At 39.0% G+C, this 21,520-nt stretch overlaps 1 protein-coding gene across 1 annotated transcript; it reads right to left on the bottom strand.

The window, feature by feature from the left end:
* Nucleotides 1-17,959: 17,959 nt before the first annotated feature.
* Nucleotides 17,960-20,608, bottom strand: LOC121998277 (FT-interacting protein 3-like). Its single transcript, XM_042553123.1, has one exon. The coding sequence runs from the start codon at nucleotides 20,331-20,333 to the stop codon at nucleotides 17,961-17,963; it is 2,373 nt and encodes a 790-aa protein (XP_042409057.1). The 5' UTR covers nucleotides 20,334-20,608; the 3' UTR covers nucleotide 17,960.
* Nucleotides 20,609-21,520: the final 912 nt, after the last annotated feature.

Here is a 21,520-nt window from a genome sequence, read left to right as displayed (position 1 = left end):
CCAGATCAAGAAGAAAAAGAAGTCTCCATATCCGGGTCAAAAGAAGAAGAGGATGAAGAAGCTTCCACCTCCACAAGTCGAGTCAAATCTATTGGAGGAGCATCACTGTCAGAGCAAAAGGAAGTTTCTACCTCCGGATCCAAAGGAGAAGATGTCATCCCTACACATGAAGGTATAAATATTTCATTTAAAAATAAAAATCACATTATATATTTTGAGTGTAGGGAACATGGGCACTATAAGAGCAAGTACCCTAAATTGGCCAAGAAGAAGGGCCAAGTGGCACTTAAGGGCAAGGAGAAGCCAAAAGAAACCGCTCTCGGAACAAAGAAGAGCAAAGAGCACATTGTGTGCTTCTCTTGCAATCAAAAGGGGCACTATTGTAGTCAATGTCCTAAGGGAAAGAAAGCGATCAAACCTAAGGGAGGAAGCATGAGTCAAGGGGGAGCCTCCAAGATAAAACGAAAGGTATCATTTATTGAGCCTATCCCTTTAAATAATGGTAAAAAGCATGCTAATTCCAACTTTTATCATTTTAATGCTATTTACCATAAAAATAGGAAGCATGATAGCATTAAAGAAAAACATTTGGCTTTCCATGATAAGACTATCACACCTAGGGTTAGGAAGGTAGGTAAAAGTGTAGGCAATAACACTAAGGACCACAGTTATAAGCCTAGAAGTAAAAATGCTCAAGGTTTTAAGGAAAAATCAAAATCTAGGGATTTATGGGAAGGAAATCAAGTCTTGAGGTCACGGCTTGATAAAATGGAAAAGACCCTAAAAAGGATGGAAAGTATCCTAAAAGGGCAAAATGAGCAAAACCTAGGTTTAGCACAACAAGGGTCATCCAAGGGCCATAGGGGTTTGGGATACAAACCTAAAACCAAAAGGGATGTGCCTTCTTACCATATGGTTCCATATAATTATGGAACCAACCCTAGGTCAAATGGTCAAGTCAAAAATACTAGGGAGGTTATCCCTAAAAGTATTTTTACAACAAACGTGACTAAGACTTCTAAGAAGTCCAAGAAAGTCACAAGGAAGGTCACAAGGGAAGAAATCCCTAGAATTGACCTAGAAAAGGTGACAAAGGCTTCTAAGAAGTCCACCAAGATTACTAAGAAGGCATCTAGGGAAGTTATCCCTAGTGAGTACCTAGAGCATCCAAAGAGCTCCAATAAATTTTGGATTCCTATGAGCATTTTCTCTATCTCTTAGATGGGATAGAGAGTGTCAACTCTGATTAAAAGGGTAGTTAACCCAACTTTGATGAAGTTGACACTCAGAGAGCATTTTCAAAGTTATTATTAACTTTTAAAAATGAAAAGGATTATCATTTACTCTTTGGAAGAGTAAAATGTGTCAAAAATTTGAAGAATTGGACATAATCTAAATTGACACATTTAGAAGAGTAAAAGAAATGTCAAGTTGGGTTTTGAACATTTTCTTAAGAAGACATGGGCAAATCTAGGATTACTTTTAGGTTTAGCTAAGGATTTAAGGACACTTAGATAGACAATCTAGGTATATTTTAGTTATGATAATCGTCATGCCTTGTTTGCCTATCACATGCCATGACATCATGTTTTTGCATTCATGTTTTATTATGAAAAATACAAAAATATCATGTCATGTCATACATACATCATGTAATTATAGGAAATTTTCTTTTGAAAATTAATTATCTTTGACGTATGTCATAACGCATCATGCATTATTTTAATTCCTTGCAATTTAAGGACAAGTGGCATTCATTAACAAGTAACATTCTTGGTGGATGTTCATAACCTCAAAATGTCTAGATAGATATGCATGATCCCTAGATTAGGGCAAAATCAAAGTTTACATCTCACTAAAGAACTATAAGGTGACTTGTATGTTGTTTCGTACATATTAAATACAAGTGAGATGTTAGGATGATGAAAGAAATTCGAGATGTTGATTTAGTACATTCTTTTGAGTTTTAAGTTCATCAAAACACATAGTTATGTGTTTTCCAATCATTAGGAAAGCTAATGTACAAGTCATGTGCATTGAGCCCAAAGAACATGGTTGAATATTGGTTTTGAAAATAATTTTAAATATATTTTGGAAAACCTTGATGAAGGCTATCTTTTGATAGTAATCATCATTGAAGGTTTAGGCACAAACTTGAAGAAAACACTAAAATTTTTATAAGTTTTTAAGTTTGTGTCAATCTTTGAAAATAGGAAGTATTTTCTTAGAAAACTATTTTTCCATGATAATATATACCCTAAAGATTATCTACATGGATTTTCATGATTTTTGAAATTTTGTAGAATTTTCTAAGGGTTTCTGAAATTGACTGAAATGAAATTTCAGCAACTTCAGACCTTCAATCAATCACCCGATCGATTGAAGGGTCTTAATCGATCGAGCGATCGATTGAGAGTGAACTTCTCACGAATAGAAGCTCACTGGATCGATCCACCAATCGATCCACACTAGCTGAATCGATCAGTGGATCGATTCAAGCAGGTTCAATTGATTGGGACCCAACTCCAATCGATTGGGAATGCTGTTTTTGGTTGGGAAAGCTTGATTTCAGCATTTTGAACCACCTTTAGCCTAGGTAACCATTCCTAACCCCTCAAAACACATTTGTATATATTTAGGGGGAGTTTTCATGATGAAAACAAGGATAGATTAGTCAAGGAATACTAAGTAGAGGTTTGGGTTGAGGTTTGATTTCAATATTGAATTTTTGAACCTCAAAACTTCTAAATTTGGGTTTCCTAAAGGTTTAGGGATTCCAAGTCGTTATTGGTGCAATGACAGAAGTTACGTGCATATCTTTAGGGGGAGTTACTGTTGGTTGCTACTCGGAAAACCTATAGGTTCCACTGTACAAAAATTTTGTACAAAGGTCTGAACCTTTTCCTAGCTACCATGTGTTCTTTTAAATTAAATTTTGGATCGCCTGCGGAACTTAACACGTTTGATCCAAAACTTAATCTATTTGTTCTTTTAGGTTTTGACTTGGATCTCCTGCGGAACTTAACACGTTCGACCCAAGTCTTCTTAAGTTATTAATTTCATTAAATATTAATTTCCATAAAAGGTTCCCAGTACTGACGTGGCGAGGCACATGGCCTTCTTGGATATGGGAGCAACCACCACCGACTAGACAAAACCTTTAATAGAAAGCTAATATTTAATTTCCTAAAATAACTTTAGGTTAACCAAAGAGAACAATCAAATCACAAGGAAAAGAAAAACAAAAGAACACAACTTCGAAAAACATATTCGAAATTCTAGAACGTAAGCCTCTTGTATTTGGTATTATTTCCATAAATAACTAGCATGATGCGGAAATAGAAATTACTAGTTATACCTTGTAGAAAAACCTCTTGATCTTCTACCGTATTCCTCTTCTAACCTCGGACGTTGTGTGGGCAACGATCTACCGAGATGAGAAACCACCAACCACCTTCTTCTCCTCCAAGCAAGGTTCGGCCACAAAGGAAGAACTTCACCAAAGAAGAAAATCAAAATACTAACCAAGCTCCAAGAGATGCTAGCTTTCTCTCCTTCTTCTTCTTCTTCTCCAAGTAGTATCCGGCCACCACAAGAACTCCAAGAGAGATGGAGTATTCGGCCACCACAAGAGGAAGAGAGGGAGAGGGTAATGGCCGGCCACAACACCAAGGAAAAAGAGAGAGAAAACAATAGAGGTTGTAACTTTTGAAGGCACCCTCACCCCTTCTTTTATATTCCTTGGCCTAGGTAAATTAGGAAATTTAATTACAATAAATTTTCCTTAATTTCCTTGACATGATTTAATTGAGAGAAATAAAATAAAATTTCCCCAATTAATTTCAAGTGGTCGGCCATCATTGGATAACAAAAGAGGACAAGTTTTAATCAACAATTAAAACTTCCTAATTTGTTTCCGGAAATTTTAAAAAATAAAATTTCTCTTTAAAATCTCTTCATGGTTGATAAAAGGAAATTTCTATAATTTTAATTTTATCAACATGTGAATAATTTTTAAAGAAAAAATAAAACATCTCTCCAATCTACAAATAAGGAAAGAGATCTAATCTCTTTCTTTAATCTTTTGTAGATCTTTTACAAGAGTGATATTTTAATTTTAATTCTCTTTAAAATATATCTTCCACATAATAATAAAAATTAAAATTAAATCTCTTTTTAAATTTATTTGGCCGGCCCTACTTGGCTTAGGTTCAAGCTAGGGCCGGCCACCCAATCTCATACCTAGGCCGGCCCTAGCTTGATCCCAAGCTAGCTTGGCCGGCCCCCATTGGGTGGGTATAGAAGGTGGGTATAGGTGGGTATAGAACTCTATAAATAAGAGGCTACGATAGGGACCGAGAGGAGGAATTGGTTTTGGTCTCCCGATAAAATTAAGTGTTCGCTTCGAACACACAACTTAATTTTATCAATGATAATTCATTCCACTAGAGAACTATCATTGAACTACCGCACCAATCCCAAATTACATTTTTGGGCTCCTTCTTATTATGAGTGTGTTAGTCTCCCTGTGTTTAAGATATCGAATGTCCACTAATTAAGTGAGTTACTGACAACTCATTTAATTAATGTCTAAGTCCAAGAGTAGTACCACTCAACCTTATCGTCATGTCGGACTAAGTCCACCTGCAGGGTTTAACATGGCAATCCTTATGAGCTCCTCTTGAGGACATTCTCAACCTAGATCACTAGGACACAGTTTCCTTCTATAATCAACAATACACACTATAAGTGATATCATTTCCCAACTTATCGGGCTTATTGATTCATCGAACTAAATCTCACCCATTGATAAATTAAAGAAATAAATATCAAATATATGTGCTTGTTATTATATTAGGATTAAGAGCACACACTTCCATAATAACCGAGGTCTTTGTTTCTTTATAAAATCAGTATAAAAGAAACGACCTCAAATGGTCCTACTTAATACACTCTAAGTGTACTAGTGTAATTATACAGTCAAGATAAACTGATACCTAATTACACTACGACCTTCTAATGGTTTGTTCCTTTCCATTTTAGTCGTGAGCTACTGTTTATAATTTATAAGGTACTGATAACATGTGACACCACACACTATGTTATCTACAATATAAATTAATTGAACAACTACATTTATCACAAATGTAGACATTTGACCAATGTGATTCTTATCTCTAGATAAATGTTTATACCAAAAGCTAGGCTTTTAGTATACACTCTAACAATCTCCCACTTATACTAAAAGACTAAGTTGCCATATTAGCTGCCATACATCTGATTCCCAACCCTTCAACATGCCCATCAAAAGCTCTTGCCTTAAGGACCTTAGTGAAAGGATCTCATCACCTGATGCAATCTAGGCGGCAACAACTTCTCCTCGTTTATACAATTTCTTGTATTGGGTGGTACTTGCGCTCTATTGTGTTTACTTGCCTTATAGACTTATGGTTTCTTCGAGTTTGCTACTGCACCAACATTATTACAATAAATTGTAATAATCTTTGGACAAACCAGAAATCATATCTAAGTCTATCTTGAGGTTATTGAGTCATTTAGCTTTTATGGCTATCTCAGAGGTTTGCCATATACTAAGCTTCTATGGTGGAGTCCAGAAAAACACCTATGCTTATCACTCTTCCATGACTTTACCTCCTAAAGTAAACACAAAACCCCGAGGTTGACTTATTATTGTCCCTATCCGATTGGAAGCCAAAATCCGTGTAACCCACAGGGACCAAATTAACTGCCTTGTAAGCTAGCATATAATCTCTAGCGCCTCTAAGGTACTTTAATATATGCTTTACTGCAGTCCAATGTCCTTGTCTAGGGTTACTTTGATATCTGCTAACTATGCCCTTGGCAAAACAGATTTCTGATCTCATGCATAGCATACATTAGGCTTCTGACAGCCGAAGCATAAAGAACTGCCTTTATTTCCTTTATCTCCTTTGATGTCTACAGAGACATATCTTTAGATAAAGTTACTGCGTCCTGAAAGGGTAAGAAACCTTTCTTGGACTTTTGTATGCTTAAAACGAGCAAGGATTTTTTCGATGTATGAAGCTTGGGATAAGTAAAATATTCTTTTCTTGTGATCCCTTATTACTTTGATCTCAAGAATATATATATTCTCCCAAGTCCTTTATATCGAATTATTTGGACAACCATACCCCTACTTCTGACAACATTTTGATATTGTTTCCAACTACCAAAAATGCTATCTACGTATAGTACAAGAAATACCACCACGTTTCCATCACATCTTTTGTATACACAAGACTTATCCGTTTACTCAAAAAATCCAAAGGTCTGGATTACTTTGATAAACCGGATATTCCAAGACCTTGAAGCTTTGTATCAGTTCATAGACTGATTGAGCTTGCACACAAGATGCTCTTAGCCCTTTGCAATGAACCCTTCTGGTTGCTTTATATAGATGTTTTCTTCAAGACTTCCATTAAGGAATGTTGTCTTGACATCCACTTGCCAAATAGATAAAAGAATCCGAATAGACTTAAGCATGGCTACCAGTGAAAAAGTTTCCTTTTTCATCTAACCTTGCTTTGAAGGTTTCTACCTTCCTATCTATCCCTCTTTTCCTATTATAGACCTTTTACACCCAAAGGCTTTTACACCGCTTGGTGGTTTTACAAGCTTCCAGATTTTATTAGAATACATATATTATAATTCTTTTATTCATTACTCTTTGCCAAGATGCTGCATCTTTATCTTGGAGTGCTTCATTATATGACCGGAGATCAGGTTTATGTCCTCCAGGGATCGAGTCCAAAAACTCTCCCAAAACATGAACCTATCTAGGTTGCATAACAACCCTCCCACTATAACAAGACACTTTCTGTAATTGTGTATCAATTTATGATACGTGTTGCAGTTTTCTTGTGGTATCTCATCTTGTACAGTTGGTACTAGGTTAGACATGTCCTTTATTATTTCCTTAAGAACAAATTTACTTATGAGCACGTGGTTCATTATATAGTCCTTTTCTAAAAAATCAGTCATTGATGCTAAAAAATGACCTTCTGATTTTTAAAACTATAAACCTACTTTTGTTTATCTAGGATAACTTACAAACAAGTGAACTCCTGTCCAACTTATCATTGTCTCTCTTTAACATATGTGCTGGATTACCCGAATCCGAATATGCTTCAAAATAGGTTTTCACCTATTCAGCAATTCTATATGAGTAGAGAGTTCTAACTTGGAAGGTACTATGTTCACTTTTGTTTTCAGAGTTTATCCTTAAAACAAATTTGGTAATTTTCTGAATAACTCATCATCTATCTAATTATTCCATAAGAGTCCTATACCTTCTTTCTACTACACCATTCTGTTGGGGTGTTCCAGATGCAGTTAGTTGGGATTGAAATCCAACTTCTGATAAGTGACTCCTAAAATCTCTCAAGAGGAACTTGCCACTACGATTTTCCATAGTGACTTTTTACTTTAACATTTCTCCGCATCAGCCTTGTACTCTTTGAACTAATCAAAGCACTTAGTCTTGCGGTACATTAAGTAAATGTATTTGTATCTTGAATAGTTGTCTATAAAATAGACGAAATATTTGATACTACCTCTTGTCTGGATTGTCATAGGATCACACAAATCAGAATGAACCAATTCCAATATATCTTTGACTCCATTCCCCTTAGACTTAAAAGCTTCTTGGTTATTTTTCCTTTCAAGTAAGACTTGTAGGTTGGAAAGATTTCCACTACTAATGAACACAAAAGTTCATCAGCTACCAATGAATCCTACTTAAGTTAATATAACCTAGCTTTAGATGCCAAAGATATAATTGGTTCATTTCCGAAGGTTGCTTTCTCTTAAAATTAGAAGATGTGTGACTAATTTCCATTTGTTGCATCATGGGAGTTATTGGATTATAAATTGTCAACCAACATACCAGAATAGATAACTTGCCTATTTTTCTTGATAACAACTTTGTTATCAAAATAGACACAATATCTATTCTATAATAGTTTAGAAACTGAAATCAGGTTCTTTCTAAACTTAGTATGTAAAGACAATTCCTAATAATCCAAATTTTATTCCTATTAGAGAATAAACCTCTCCCACTGCAACAGCTGCTACTTTTGCAGTAGTGCCCATGTGGACGGTGTTTTTTATTTTCATTTAGTTGTCGGGTTTCCTGGAACCCTGCAATGAATTGCAGACATGATCAATCTCCCATATCTACACACCAGGTACCGGTAGATAACTCCACTAAACATGTATCAACTAATGAATAAAATACACCTATATTGTTCTTAGTTCTACGAGGACAGTCTACCTTAATGTCCAAATTCTATTTCCAATCAATTATAATTGGGACCACTAAGTCTATCCTAAAGTATATCAGCTAGGGATTGACCATCTTCCTAAGAATCACAAAAATATTTGGTTAAGACCAACTCCTTAAAAATCCCCATGAATTTTGTATGCCACGTTAGTGTGGACGTATACAAATTCAAAGAGGAAATTTTATCATTTAATTTTATTATCTCGTCAACCTTACTTTATGACGAATAAAAATAATAGTTGGTCTATCTTTAATCAAATATTTGGTCAAGACTCTAAATTTAAAATAATATTGATTCCTCTAACAATACTATTTAAATTTACCAACACCTCAAAACACCGTGAATTTTGCATGCCACGTTAGTGTGGACGTATACAAAATCAACATTTGTAAGAGGAGGGTTTTACCCATTAACTATCTTGTCAACGTAACTTTATGACAAATAAAATTATCTCAAACACCGTTAATTTTGTATGCCACGTTAGTGTGGACGTATACAAAATCAATCATTTGTAAGAGGGGTTTTAACCCTTTAATTTTATTATCTTGTCAACCTAGTTTTATGACAAATTAATAGTTGGTTTCATTTGGTCACACAAATAATAGCAGATGACTCCGATGGGAGGATACTATTAGATGTGTCTAAGTGTATACCATTACTTGACACTAAGTCCATTAATAAGATTATGCCCTTCCGTTGGGGAACATCCCACGCTCTTAATTCCCTTCCTATAGTCATCCCAAAATGGAAGTCTGTTCTAGTGATCCGCAAACAAGCTCATCCGTTATGGAGGAAGGCACTCAGAGCCAACGCGCAAGCTTGTTTGCATCACTTACAAACCAGTAATGGAGACCATGGGATTTACTTAAAAATCCCTCTCCCACTTAGTTATTTATAAATGAGGAATTTTAACTATGCTAGCCTACTAAATATGTAAACCAACATGCACACACAATATAAAAGCAATAAATAGAAAATCTAATTTTCAACTATTATGGCTTTTATCTCTAGTTATCCTCCGTGTGTTGTCATCCCAAGCTGCTGCCATATTTGGCCACCGCCACCGGGTCTGTTGCATCCATCTTGCTCCTAGTTCCGCTGCGCCTCTGGTCCTTAGAAGGTTCCACGCTTTGCAAGATTCGATCCGCGACATAAATAGAATTTTACATTTTTGATCCTATATTCCATAAAAGGAATGTACATGTATCTAGATCAAAAACAAAATCCTAATAAAACTAAATACAGCTCCTGCTGTATTTTATAATACAATCATGCACACACATATAAATGCCCTTGACATGTCCAAGGGTCCAATCACACACATAATAATTAAAAGCCATAATAGTTGGATCCTGCATCCACAAAGTTAGCACATCCTACTATTAACCTGCCTAAATTATGTATGACATGTGCATAATTAACCTAATACCAAATACACAGAGGTAAAACCCTAGCTCTGATACCAATTGTTGGTTGCTACTCGGAAAACCTATAGGTTCCACTGTACAAAAATTTTGTACAAAGGTCTGAACCTTTTCCTAGCTACCATGTGTTCTTTTAAATTAAATTTTGGATCGCCTGCGGAACTTAACACGTTTGATCCAAAACTTAATCTATTTGTTCTTTTAGGTTTTGACTTGGATCTTCTGCGGAACTTAACACGTTCGACCCAAGTCTCCTTAAGTTATTAATTTCATTAAATATTAATTTCCATAAAAGGTTCCCAGTACTGACGTGGCGAGGCACATGGCCTTCTTGGATATGGGAGCAACCACCACCGACTAGACAAAACCTTTAATAGAAAGCTAATATTTAATTTCCTAAAATAACTTTAGGTTAACCAAAGAGAACAATCAAATCACAAGGAAAAGAAAAAACAAAAGAACACAACTTCGAAAAAACATATTCGAAATTCTAGAACGTAAGCCTCTTGTATTTGGTATTATTTCCATAAATAACTAGCATGATGCGGAAATAGAAATTACTAGTTATACCTTGTAGAAAAACCTCTTGATCTTCTACCGTATTCCTCTTCTAACCTTGGACGTTGTGTGGGCAACGATCTACCGAGATGAGAAACCACCAACCACCTTCTTCTCCTCCAAGCAAGGTTCGGCCACAAAGGAAGAACTTCACCAAAGAAGAAAATCAAAATACTAACCAAGCTCCAAGAGATGCTAGCTTTCTCTCCTTCTTCTTCTTCTTCTCCAAGTAGTATCCGGCCACCACAAGAACTCCAAGAGAGATGGAGTATTCGGCCACCACAAGAGGAAGAGAGGGAGAGGGTAATAGCCGGCCACAACACCAAGGAAAAAGGGAGAGAAAACAATAGAGGTTGTAACTTTTGAAGGCACCCTCACCCCTTCTTTTATATTCCTTGGCCTAGGTAAATTAGGAAATTTAATTACAATAAATTTTCCTTAATTTCCTTGACATGATTTAATTGAGAGAAATAAAATAAAATTTCCCCAATTAATTTCAAGTGGCCGGCCATCATTGGATAACAAAAGAGGACAAGTTTTAATCAACAATTAAAACTTCCTAATTTGTTTCCGGAAATTTTAAAAAATAAAATTTCTCTTTAAAATCTCTTCATGGTTGATAAAAGGAAATTTCTATAATTTTAATTTTATCAACATGTGAATAATTTTTAAAGAAAAAAATAAAACATCTCTCCAATCTACAAATAAGGAAAGAGATCTAATCTCTTTCTTTAATCTTTTGTAGATCTTTTACAAGAGTGATATTTTAATTTTAATTCTCTTTAAAATATATCTTCCACATAATAATAAAAATTAAAATTAAATCTCTTTTTAAATTTATTTGGCCGGCCCTACTTAGCTTAGGTTCAAGCTAGGGCCGGCCACCCAATCTCATACCTAGGCCGGCCCTAGCTTGATCCCAAGCTAGCTTGGCCGGCCCCTTATTGGTGGGTATAGAAGGTGGGTATAGGTGGGTATAGAACTCTATAAATAAGAGGCTACGATAGGGACCGAGAGGAGGAATTGGTTTTGGTCTCCCGATAAAATTAAGCATCCCGTGTTCGCCCCGAACACACAACTTAATTTTATCAATGATAATTCATTCCACTAGAGAACTATCATTGAACTACCGCACCAATCCCAAATTACATTTTTGGGCTCCTTCTTATTATGAGTGTGTTAGTCTCCCTGTGTTTAAGATATCGAATGTCCACTAATTAAGTGAGTTACTGACAACTCATTTAATTAATGTCTAAGTCCAAGAGTAGTACCACTCAACCTTATCGTCATGTCGGACTAAGTCCACCTGCAGGGTTTAACATGGCAATCCTTATGAGCTCCTCTTGAGGACATTCTCAACCTAGATCACTAGGACACAGTTTCCTTCTATAATCAACAATACACACTATAAGTGATATCATTTCCCAACTTATCGGGCTTATTGATTCATCGAACTAAATCTCACCCATTGATAAATTAAAGAAATAAATATCAAATATATGTGCTTGTTATTATATTAGGATTAAGAGCACACACTTCCATAATAACCGAGGTCTTTGTTTCTTTATAAAATCAGTATAAAAGAAACGACCTCAAATGGTCCTACTTAATACACTCTAAGTGTACTAGTGTAATTATACAGTCAAGATAAACTGATACCTAATTACACTACGACCTTCTAATGGTTTGTTCCTTTCCATTTTAGTCGTGAGCTACTGTTTATAATTTATAAGGTACTGATAACATGATCCTCTGTGTGTGACACCACACACTATATTATCTACAATATAAATTAATTGAACAACTACATTTATCACAAATGTAGATATTTGACCAATGTGATTCTTATCTCTAGATAAATGTTTATACCAAAAGCTAGGCTTTTAGTATACACTCTAACAGTTACTTTTTAAGGACATGAAAATCTATTTTTCATACACCTTGGAAGGTGGTTAACCTTCTTTAGCGAAAATGCTCAAGGTTGGGCATTTGAAGGTAATGGAGAGTGGATATCTTCATTATTCAACTGGTGTATGCTCACAGATGAGCATTTGATGACAATGATGGGTATGAGACCTTCATTTGAATCGTGTGTGAATATACCAAGTGGTATATGCTCAAGGATTAGCGTTAAGAATAATGAAGGATATGGGACCTTCGTTATTGTGTTGTGAATAATGAGTGAAGTTGTAAACAACGTGGGGTAACTGTTCAGGGGGAGAGTTTTTGATGTGTGCCAATAGGGGAAGAATGCGTGGTTAAGTTAAACCTTCATTACCTGAAGAGGGAGTTTGCCCTCTGGGAAAGGGGAAGAATGAAGGAAACCATCATTCATATATTGGCATGAAGGGAGTTGAGGCTATGAGATTAGCCTAACTTAAAAGTGGTATTATCAAATATCAAAAAGGGGGAGATTGTTGATGCAATATTCCCTAGGTGAAGGTTGACCTGCTTGACTAAGCTTGAGTTGGTTCAAGCTTGAGTCTTGTTGTTTGGGTTTCAATGTTTGACAATACATGGAGACAATGCATGATGATTGCAGGTGCAATTGTTTCATGTGGGGAGATTGTAAAGGAGAGTCAAGTAGGTCAAAATTGACTGGATATTTAACTGAGAAATCCTAGTGAGTGAAGCTAGGCAGAAAGGAAAGTCCTATTGAGTGAAGCTAGGCAGAAAGGAAAGTCCTGATGAGTGAAACCAGGCAGTTGAAAAATTCTAGTGAGTGAAGCTAGGTAAAAGTCCTGGTGAGTGAAGCCAGGCAGTTGGGGATGTCCTAGTGAGTGAAGCTAGGCAGAAGGAAATCTTGATGAGTGAAGCCAGGTGAAAGACCTAGTGAGTGAAGCTAGGCAGAAGGAAATCCTGGTGAGTGAAGCCAGGTGAAAGACCTAGTGAGTGAAGCTAGGCAGTGTGGAAGTCCTGGTGAGTAAAGCCAGGCAGGGGAAGTCCCGGTGAGTGAAGTCGGGCAATGGAAAGACCTGGTGATTGAGACCAGGCCCGAGGAAATCCAGATAGATCAAGGTCGATCAGACATCTGGTGTTGGAAAAACCAAGTAGGTCAAAGGGATAGATCGGATACTTGGCACGAGGAAATTCAGATGGGTCAAGGTTGACCAGACATCTAGTGGAAGTCCAAGTGGGTCATGGAGGACCGGACACTTGGCACGAGGAGAAAAGTCCCAGTGGGTCAAAGGGATTGACCTGACACTTGGTGAGAGAGTCCTAGCAGGTCAAGGGTGGTCGGATGCTAGGCATGATGTACCAACAGGTCATGGTTGACCGGATGTTGGTTTAGGGGACTTTGGACTTGGTTTTGGGGAAAAACAAGGAGCTAGATCGATCAGCCGATCGATTGGCTCATGCCCAATCGATCGGATGATCGATTGGGTGAGTCCCCGCGACAAAGTCTTCCCCAATCGATCCACTGATCGATTGGGGAGAATCCCCGATCGCACAGAAAGCCTCCCAATCGATCGGTCGATCGATTGGGAGCCTCCAATCGATTGGCTGATCGATTGGGAGTTGCGATTTCACGGAATAAGATCTGGATTGATCGGCCGATCGATCCAGGTAATTTCCAAGAGCACAGAGGCGTTCTGGATCGATCGATCGATCGATCCAAAGCCTCCCCAATCGATTGGGAGCAATCCAATCGATTGGAATTCGACTATTGGCGTCGTATTTAGCTGTTGGCGAGTGTTTCTCTCGACAGATCTCTTGGCCTTCTTCTCCAATGACAACAACGATTCCACAGCTTCTCCACAGAGCTCTCACCGCCAGATCTTGAAGGTTCTTGGAGGCATTTCCAAGTCAAGAGGCGGATCTACAGCAAGAAGAAAAAGCTAGGGTTAGGGTTTTCATTGCATATCTTGTAAGATATTTCTTGTATTTGTCTTCCCTTGATTTCTTCTTGTATTGAGAGTGTTGTAAGGCTTCTCCGCCTTCGGTAGTTACCGTAAAAGAGTGATTTCATAGTGGAGGGCGTGTGAGTGTGTAAATCCTTGGATTAGTCACCCCTTCTTGAGGTGGATACCAAGTAAACCTCTTATGTTAACATTGTAGTTGTTGTTTCTTGTATTTTACGCTGCACATCATCGAAGAAACAAAGCAACGAAGAGCACAAGATCGCGCCGAGCTATTCACCCCCCTCCTCTAGCTACATTTCGGTCCCAACAAATTGATGAACATGATCTCGTAAAATCTTCCACCTTTTGTAGAACTAGCAAATAAAATATACATGCGCTGCACAACTCCAAAAAATGACACAGCCTTAACACAAGAATTTGTCATATCACAAATTGTTAAATTAAGAGAATGACAAGCACATGACATATAAAATGCTCTTGGATTTATTTCAAGAAATCTCTTTTGTACACCTTAATTTTTACCTTTCATATTAGAACCATTATCATAACTTTGCCCCTTCACATTATCAATATCAAGTCCAAGGGTTTCTAAAACAGATTGTAATTCATTAAAAAGTCCTAATCCTGATGTATCATTCACTTTTAAAAACTCTATAAAATACTCATTTATCTTTATAGGACAAGCTAAGACATCCACACATCGAATTATCAAAGTCATTTGCTCATTGTGATTTGCATCTGAAGTACAATCAAGTATCACTGAAAAATATTTTGCCTCTTTTATTTTTTTCAATTATAGTACTTCTGACTTTAGAACCTAATATAAAAATCAATTCATTTTGAATCTTATGACTAAGGTAATGATAATGAATCTCATTATTTCGAATGCGTCTAAAATACTCTTGCATTACCAAATCAAATTCTACAATTAATTCAAGTAGCCCCAAAAAGTTACCATTACTACTTTGGTAAATTTTTTCATTATTCCCACGAAAAACCAAATTACGTTTAGCAAGACATTTCACAACAAAAACAATCCTAGCTAAAACAAGTTTCCAATGTTCTTTCTCTTTCTTAATTTGCACTTGGATCTCTTTGTCAATTATTTCATTCTTTTTCAATCTAATTTCCAAATCAATCCAAACTCTCATGTTAGTAATATGCTCAATATCATTCTCATGTTGTCTAAGTCTATCACTTAAATGTTTCCAATCATTCAAACCTTCATTTTCCAACAAACTTTTATTTTTCACTGATTTAAACAATTTGCAACAAAAACAATATACTTTGTTTGCATCTTTCGAGTATACAAGCCATTTTCTATCTTGATTCTCTCCATTTTGTAATTTTCTTGTGTAATAAGAATATGAAAATGTCTCGAAAGCTCATCTACAGTGAACTTAAAATTACTTTCTCTTATAGGACTTTTCTCTACCAAAAGATCTCTTATTTTATTATCAATGTAATCCCAAGATCTTGGATCATATATGTCTAAAACATGACCAATTTTCTCTAACTCATTTTCATTCTCAATTATATTACCAACTTCTGCATTCAAATCATTATTATTATTTTCTCTCAATTCTTCTTGCTCATTCATTGCATGATTATTGTCATCATTTTCTATCAATTCTTTTTGCTCATTGATTGCATGATTATTAAGTTCTTCTTGATTACTCAATTGTTGCTCATTTGTTGTATAATTATTTAGTTCTTCTTGATTATTTAGTTGTTGCTCATCTATTGCATTATCATTTAGTTCTTGATTTTCTTCTTGTAATTCATCAATTGAATCTTCAATTGAAAAGCTAGTTTTAAAAAAATTATGAAAAGCACCTTTCTGAGTTTTAATAATCTCTTCTACTCTTTTTCTTTTATTTCTTTTCTGACTCCCAAATAAATATTTCTTTGAAAACATGCTTGTAATACAAATTTTAAATGTAAAAATAAAACATACAAAACTAGCAATAAATCTAGCAAGTAGCAACGAAATAAAGGCAAATAGTGAAAATAATAGTAAAAGAGTAATAAAACCTGATTTGTGCTTGAAGCAATCGATAGAGTCACTTTTGCAATAATTTCCAGCTGAACCACAAATCTAAGGCAAGGATCACTGAGAGATGGAACTCGCAACAATTTTACTCTTCGAGCACAAATCCAAACACTTCTTCCCTAGAGGAACTCAAACATGAGTCATTGACTCAACCATCCAGAAACCAAAGCTATGAAAGGGAGAATGAAAATCAGTAAATCACCGCCACTATAGCTGAAAATTCCTAAAAATGATCTCTAAATCCTGTTGACACTTGACAGTGATCAGATTCAGAAGCTGAGATGAAATTGTATTCGACAACTCTCCTCCTTCAAAATCGACAGTTTTCTTGATCAACAAGATCTCCTACAGACTACAAACTACAAAGTGCGGACCTGCAGTTGTGAGGATAGAACCACATGACCACGATCGATCGAGAAGACAGAAAAAAAAATCTTAAAATCTTGCAAAACAACAGTGCGAAAAGGATAAAAGAAAAAAGGAAACGAGAGACAATACCAGACGAAGCTTCCTTCATTTTTTTTTTCACTGCACCTTATTGCTGCTTCAAAGGTTCAAACCAAGGATGAAAGGTTCTTCCTCAAAGGTTCAAAGCAAAGGACGATTCAATATCATTGTCCTGCCTTGAAAAGAAAGTTTTGCCTTGAAAAGAAAACATGCTACACATTCTTTTTTCTTTTCATTTTTTGAAAATATTTTCTTAAATTTTAATAATATATATTCAACGTTTATTAAAAAAAATTAACTATATATATATATATATATATATTAACCTTTATTAAAACAATCTAATAAAATATAATTTTTTAATTTTTATTAAACTAATTTAATTATATATATATTATATGTTTGCCGAATTTGGGGATCGAGGACCTTAGCCACCCCAATGACATACTTTAGGCTATGTTTACTCTAGAGTGTGGATGAGGAAAAGAAAGGAATCAACGATAGAAAGTTATCTTTGGAGGAAGAGAAAAGAAAGGGTGAAGAAATCTTTTCCTTTGCACACTTGTTTACCTTGATAGAGGAAAGTGAATACTTGTGATGTAATTTTGTAAATAAAAAAGGGTGCATGCGTCATTTTTTTGGTACATAGTGTAATTTTGTGAGTTAAAAAGGCTACATGCGTCATTTTTTTTGGTATATAATGTAATTTTGTGAATGCAAAAGGGGTACATGCGTCATTTTTTTTTTCATCCGCTGCTTTTCGTCCGATTTTGAGGTGATCAATTTTGGCTCCAAAATTATCCGCTGATGGATTGCGTTACTTTTCCTTCGAAAAATTTTAATGAAGTAAACGACGGAAACTTTTCCACCGTGAAAATTTTTTTTTAATTTTACTTTCCACTCTCCCAAGTAAACAGAGCCTTAGAGTCTGCCTGTAAATTAGAAGGTTACAAGAGATTAAGTATTATGAAGCAGTAACAAAGTTTATAAAATATTGAGTTTCATGAACATTTACATATGTTATTTTATAACCATCTGCAATATCTTGCTGGCTAAATATAAAATTATAATCAATAAATGTTAGAAAATTATATCTTCCAATCTACTATATCTTTTCATAAATACGGCACCTAAAATTTAGTGGGCCAATATTGGAGTAATATATTTTAAGATAAATCTAATTTTTTATACTTGAAAATTGATAAAAAAAAAAAACTAGTATTATTATTTAACTAGGTGACATAGTATGTAAGATTTTATTCCTTCAAGCCTCGTCCCGATTCTTCCTTCTCTAAAGCAAGCAGTCAATCTTCGACGGCAATCGCCTGAAGAAGTTCAGCGGCGCCGAAGGTAACTTCTGCCTAAACCTCGGGTGCCTCATGTAGTAGAACCCCCAGATGGCCGCCATAATCTGAAACGGGGTCACATACAGCACGGTGGCCGCACACAGGCAGTACACTAAGAACATGGCGGTGGCCCGCGGATCCCTCCACGTCAGTAGCAGTAGCATCCTCTCTCCCTGCGTGGCTATGTCGCCGACCGCCGTCTGTATCCTCCCGGCCACGCTCCTCAGCCGGTCGTACCTCATCCTCACTATCTCCAGGCTCCGGCTCGTCGGGTACGTGTCGAACTCCTCGTCAAGCTCGTCGGGATGCACCGCCTCCACGTGTGAGATCTTCGTGTTCATGTGCGGCGGATAGCGCGGCCGGAACCGGTAATTCCATACTCCGATGAGGAACATGTAGAGGTAGGCCGTCGGAAGTATCAGCTCCGGGAAGCAAAGCAGCATTATGAACAAGATATGCGCCAAGATGGTGGTCGCCGGGTTCTTCCACGAGCACACATCGGAAAACCACTTCCATACGGCGAAGAGGCCGGAGAAGACTGACATCAGCCGGAAGAAGTTGGCCTTGCTCCGGCGCATGCTCCACAGGTGGGAATGAGCGTCCGACAAATACTCCACCACCTCCTTCCGCAGCGGGGGCTCCATCCGACTCAGCCGCGCGGCCACGATTTGCACCGCTTGGTGCCGGAGCAGCTCCTGCTGGATTATCGGCAGCGGCCGCACGTAGTGCATCATCGGCAGCAGCGGCTTCGAGTAGATGGACATTGCGTTCAACATCGACGTCACGGAGAAGCGGATCGCAAGGTGGATTTCTCCCATCTTCTTGACGCCGGAGTTGTGGAGGAGGAGCAGGGGATAGGAGTTGGTGTAAATGCGCCCTGTTTCGAGCGTGGACAGCCGGATTCTCACTTTCCCAATCTTCACATCCTTGTTCCCTCCGCTGGAACCGAAGCCCTTCTCGACGAGTTGGCAGTTGTCGAAGACGCCGACGGTGAGCACGGTGGCGTGGTCGTACACGTCCCACGTGTACTGCTCGTGAAACCGCGGGTTCAACTCGTCGACGATGGTGCGGGTGCGCACCCACTTGTGGCCGTACTTGGCGACGCAGTAGGGGTCGCACGTGCCCCGCGTCTCCCGGCTCTTCATCGGGTGAAGCCCGGTGGCGTTGAGGATGCCGAGTTCGAGAAGGCCGACGGGGGGCTCCCACAGCTGCTTCGCCGTGGGGCGCAGGTCGCTGCAGTAGTGTGTCGACTCGTCGAGCACGTGGTAGCCGCCGTCGAGGCAGATGCGGGCGTGGATCTTGCTGGAGAACTTATCCTCCTTCAGTTGATCCAGGTCTACCGCCACGTGCTTCTTCAGGTTCCACCACCGAGATTTGATGATTCGGTCGTCCGTTCGCTTCTCGATGGTGGTCAGGGGAATGTGCACGCGGCTAATCTCCTCGTCCTTGTTGTGGGCGACGCGTTCCTCCACGGAGAGGACAAGTTCTTCCTCAAAGGGCTCGGCGGCGACGAACATGAACTCCTCGTTCCAGAAGAAGCCGGCGGTGCGGGACTGGATCGCTTTCGTCCGCAGCAGCTGGTTGCCGAGGCGGGCCTTGCAGAGCACGTCGGTGACTCTGCTTTTGTCCAACGCGAACACATCGTGGGCTTCGACGATGTGGACGCGGACGTACCAGAGGCGCGGCGCGTGGTACACCTTGGCGCGGATGTAGTTGCTGAATGTGTGCGAGTCGACGGCGGCGGCGGCGGCGGCAATCGCGTCGCAGTGCGTGGCGTGGGCGAAGGACTCGTCGGCCTGCGTGCCGTGCCACACGGCTAGCATAAGCTCGCCCTTGCTCAGCTTCTCGCCCTTCTTGTCCTCGAGGCGGTACCACTGGGGAGCGAGCGGGCTGTCGGGCGGCACGCGCGTGGGGATCTCGTGGACGTCGATGCGCACGATGCTGACGAAGTCGTCCTTACCGAGGTTCTTGTCCTTGAGCACGACCTCGACGAAGGAGGCCTGCACGCGCTCCTTGGGGAAGGCGAACGCGTGGTTCCACTCCGGGCTCTGGTTCTTTACGAAGTGCTTGGTGGTGCCCTTGTAGTTGCCGACGCGCACCTCCACGTAGGGGTCGAGGCTGCCGGTTATGTCCGTCGCCGGCAGGTCACGGGCCTTCACCACTCTGATGTACAAGTACTCCATCTTCTCCACCAGGTCGTACGCGCCGGCCTTCTCGCTGAGGATCATCCGACCGCCAACGATACGGCCGCCGCCGAGATAAGGACTGGTTTCCTTCAGCTGGAAGTCCAACTGCTGCTGTGCCGACGAGTAGAACATCCTCACAGACCCGAATTTGAAACCTTTATTCCTCACAGACTCCTCGACTGCCGGAGAAGCGGTGAACTGTTGCTGTGGGTTCAGTGCGGGCACGAATCGAAGAGTTGTCGGTGAGGAAAACCTTTAGGCCGAGCTCGCCTTGACGCTCGATAACATGCGGCGCTTCTCCAAGGGGTAGAAAAGCTCGACAGCGTCGTTATACTCTGTAAGGGACGAAGGAGGTGGCGGCGATGCGAACCTTGCCGATGTAGGAGCTGCACTTTGAGGCGCGGTTGAGGGTTGGAGAGTGCGGAGGGGTCGGAGACGTTTAAGTAGAAGCACTAGCTCGTTCCAGACGGTCCTTGTCTTTGATGGTGATTCGGAACTTTTGGTTGGCCGTCCCTGCCAAAGCTTCAGATCGCTGCTAAACATGCTGCTGCTTCTCCGGTTGGTGGAAAGTGGATGAGAGATTGCGCCACAATAAATGATCGATAGCCTAATTGTGAACTGTGCCTCAAGCAATTAACTGAAAAGAGGAAAACTAGTGATTGGCGAACTGTTCTCGGAAAGAATGAGGAAGTCCGACAGAAAGATCGGGAACGATGGGCATGGTGGTTAGTTGTTCAGTAGAGAAAAGGTTTATTTATAGACAGCTCTTTGAAGTAGTTGAAACTAACATATGATAAAAATAAAATAATACAAATGTATTATCATGGAGGGACTATACTTTCTTTTTAAAAGTAACCCGCCTTAATGTTAAGGTAAATAATCTCATAACTCTTTACTCTCATTTCTCTTCATTCATTTTTTCCATCATTCTTCGTCAAGAACTTGTTGAAGTGCATACTGCTTCACAAAGAGGCTTGGAATTGCAGTATATGTTGATTTGACTGTATATTCTATATGATCCGATCCAAGATAAAGGGTTGAGATAACTCAGTAAAGTAATTGATCCCGTTCGGAATCTGAGTCGGACGGACCATCGGGTGAGGTGGATAGAATATTGCCCGAGTCGCGGTGTCCCGGAAGGAGATGTGTTAAGATGGCCCCTGTGTTGACCAAGTCTTCAGAAGTCCTCTGGTCAACGCTACCTGCAGCCAGCGACCGGATTGACCCGGCCCCCGGTACCCCGATACTCGAAGCAAATCCAACGAATATATAAGTACAAGACTAAGCCATAAAATAATGAAATATGTATAGAATATGAA

The sequence above is a fragment of the Zingiber officinale genome, chromosome 6A (genome assembly GCF_018446385.1).
Source record: "Zingiber officinale cultivar Zhangliang chromosome 6A, Zo_v1.1, whole genome shotgun sequence".
NCBI classification, from domain to species: domain Eukaryota; kingdom Viridiplantae; phylum Streptophyta; class Magnoliopsida; order Zingiberales; family Zingiberaceae; genus Zingiber; species Zingiber officinale.
The sequence above is the reverse complement of the archived record's forward strand: the minus strand, read 5'-3'. Positions and strand labels throughout refer to the sequence as shown.

Coding starts and splice junctions, on each gene's coding strand:
- LOC121998277 (XM_042553123.1), bottom strand. CDS start 20,333: ATGTTCTACTCGTCGGCACAGCAGCAGTTGGACTTCCAGCTGAAGGAA.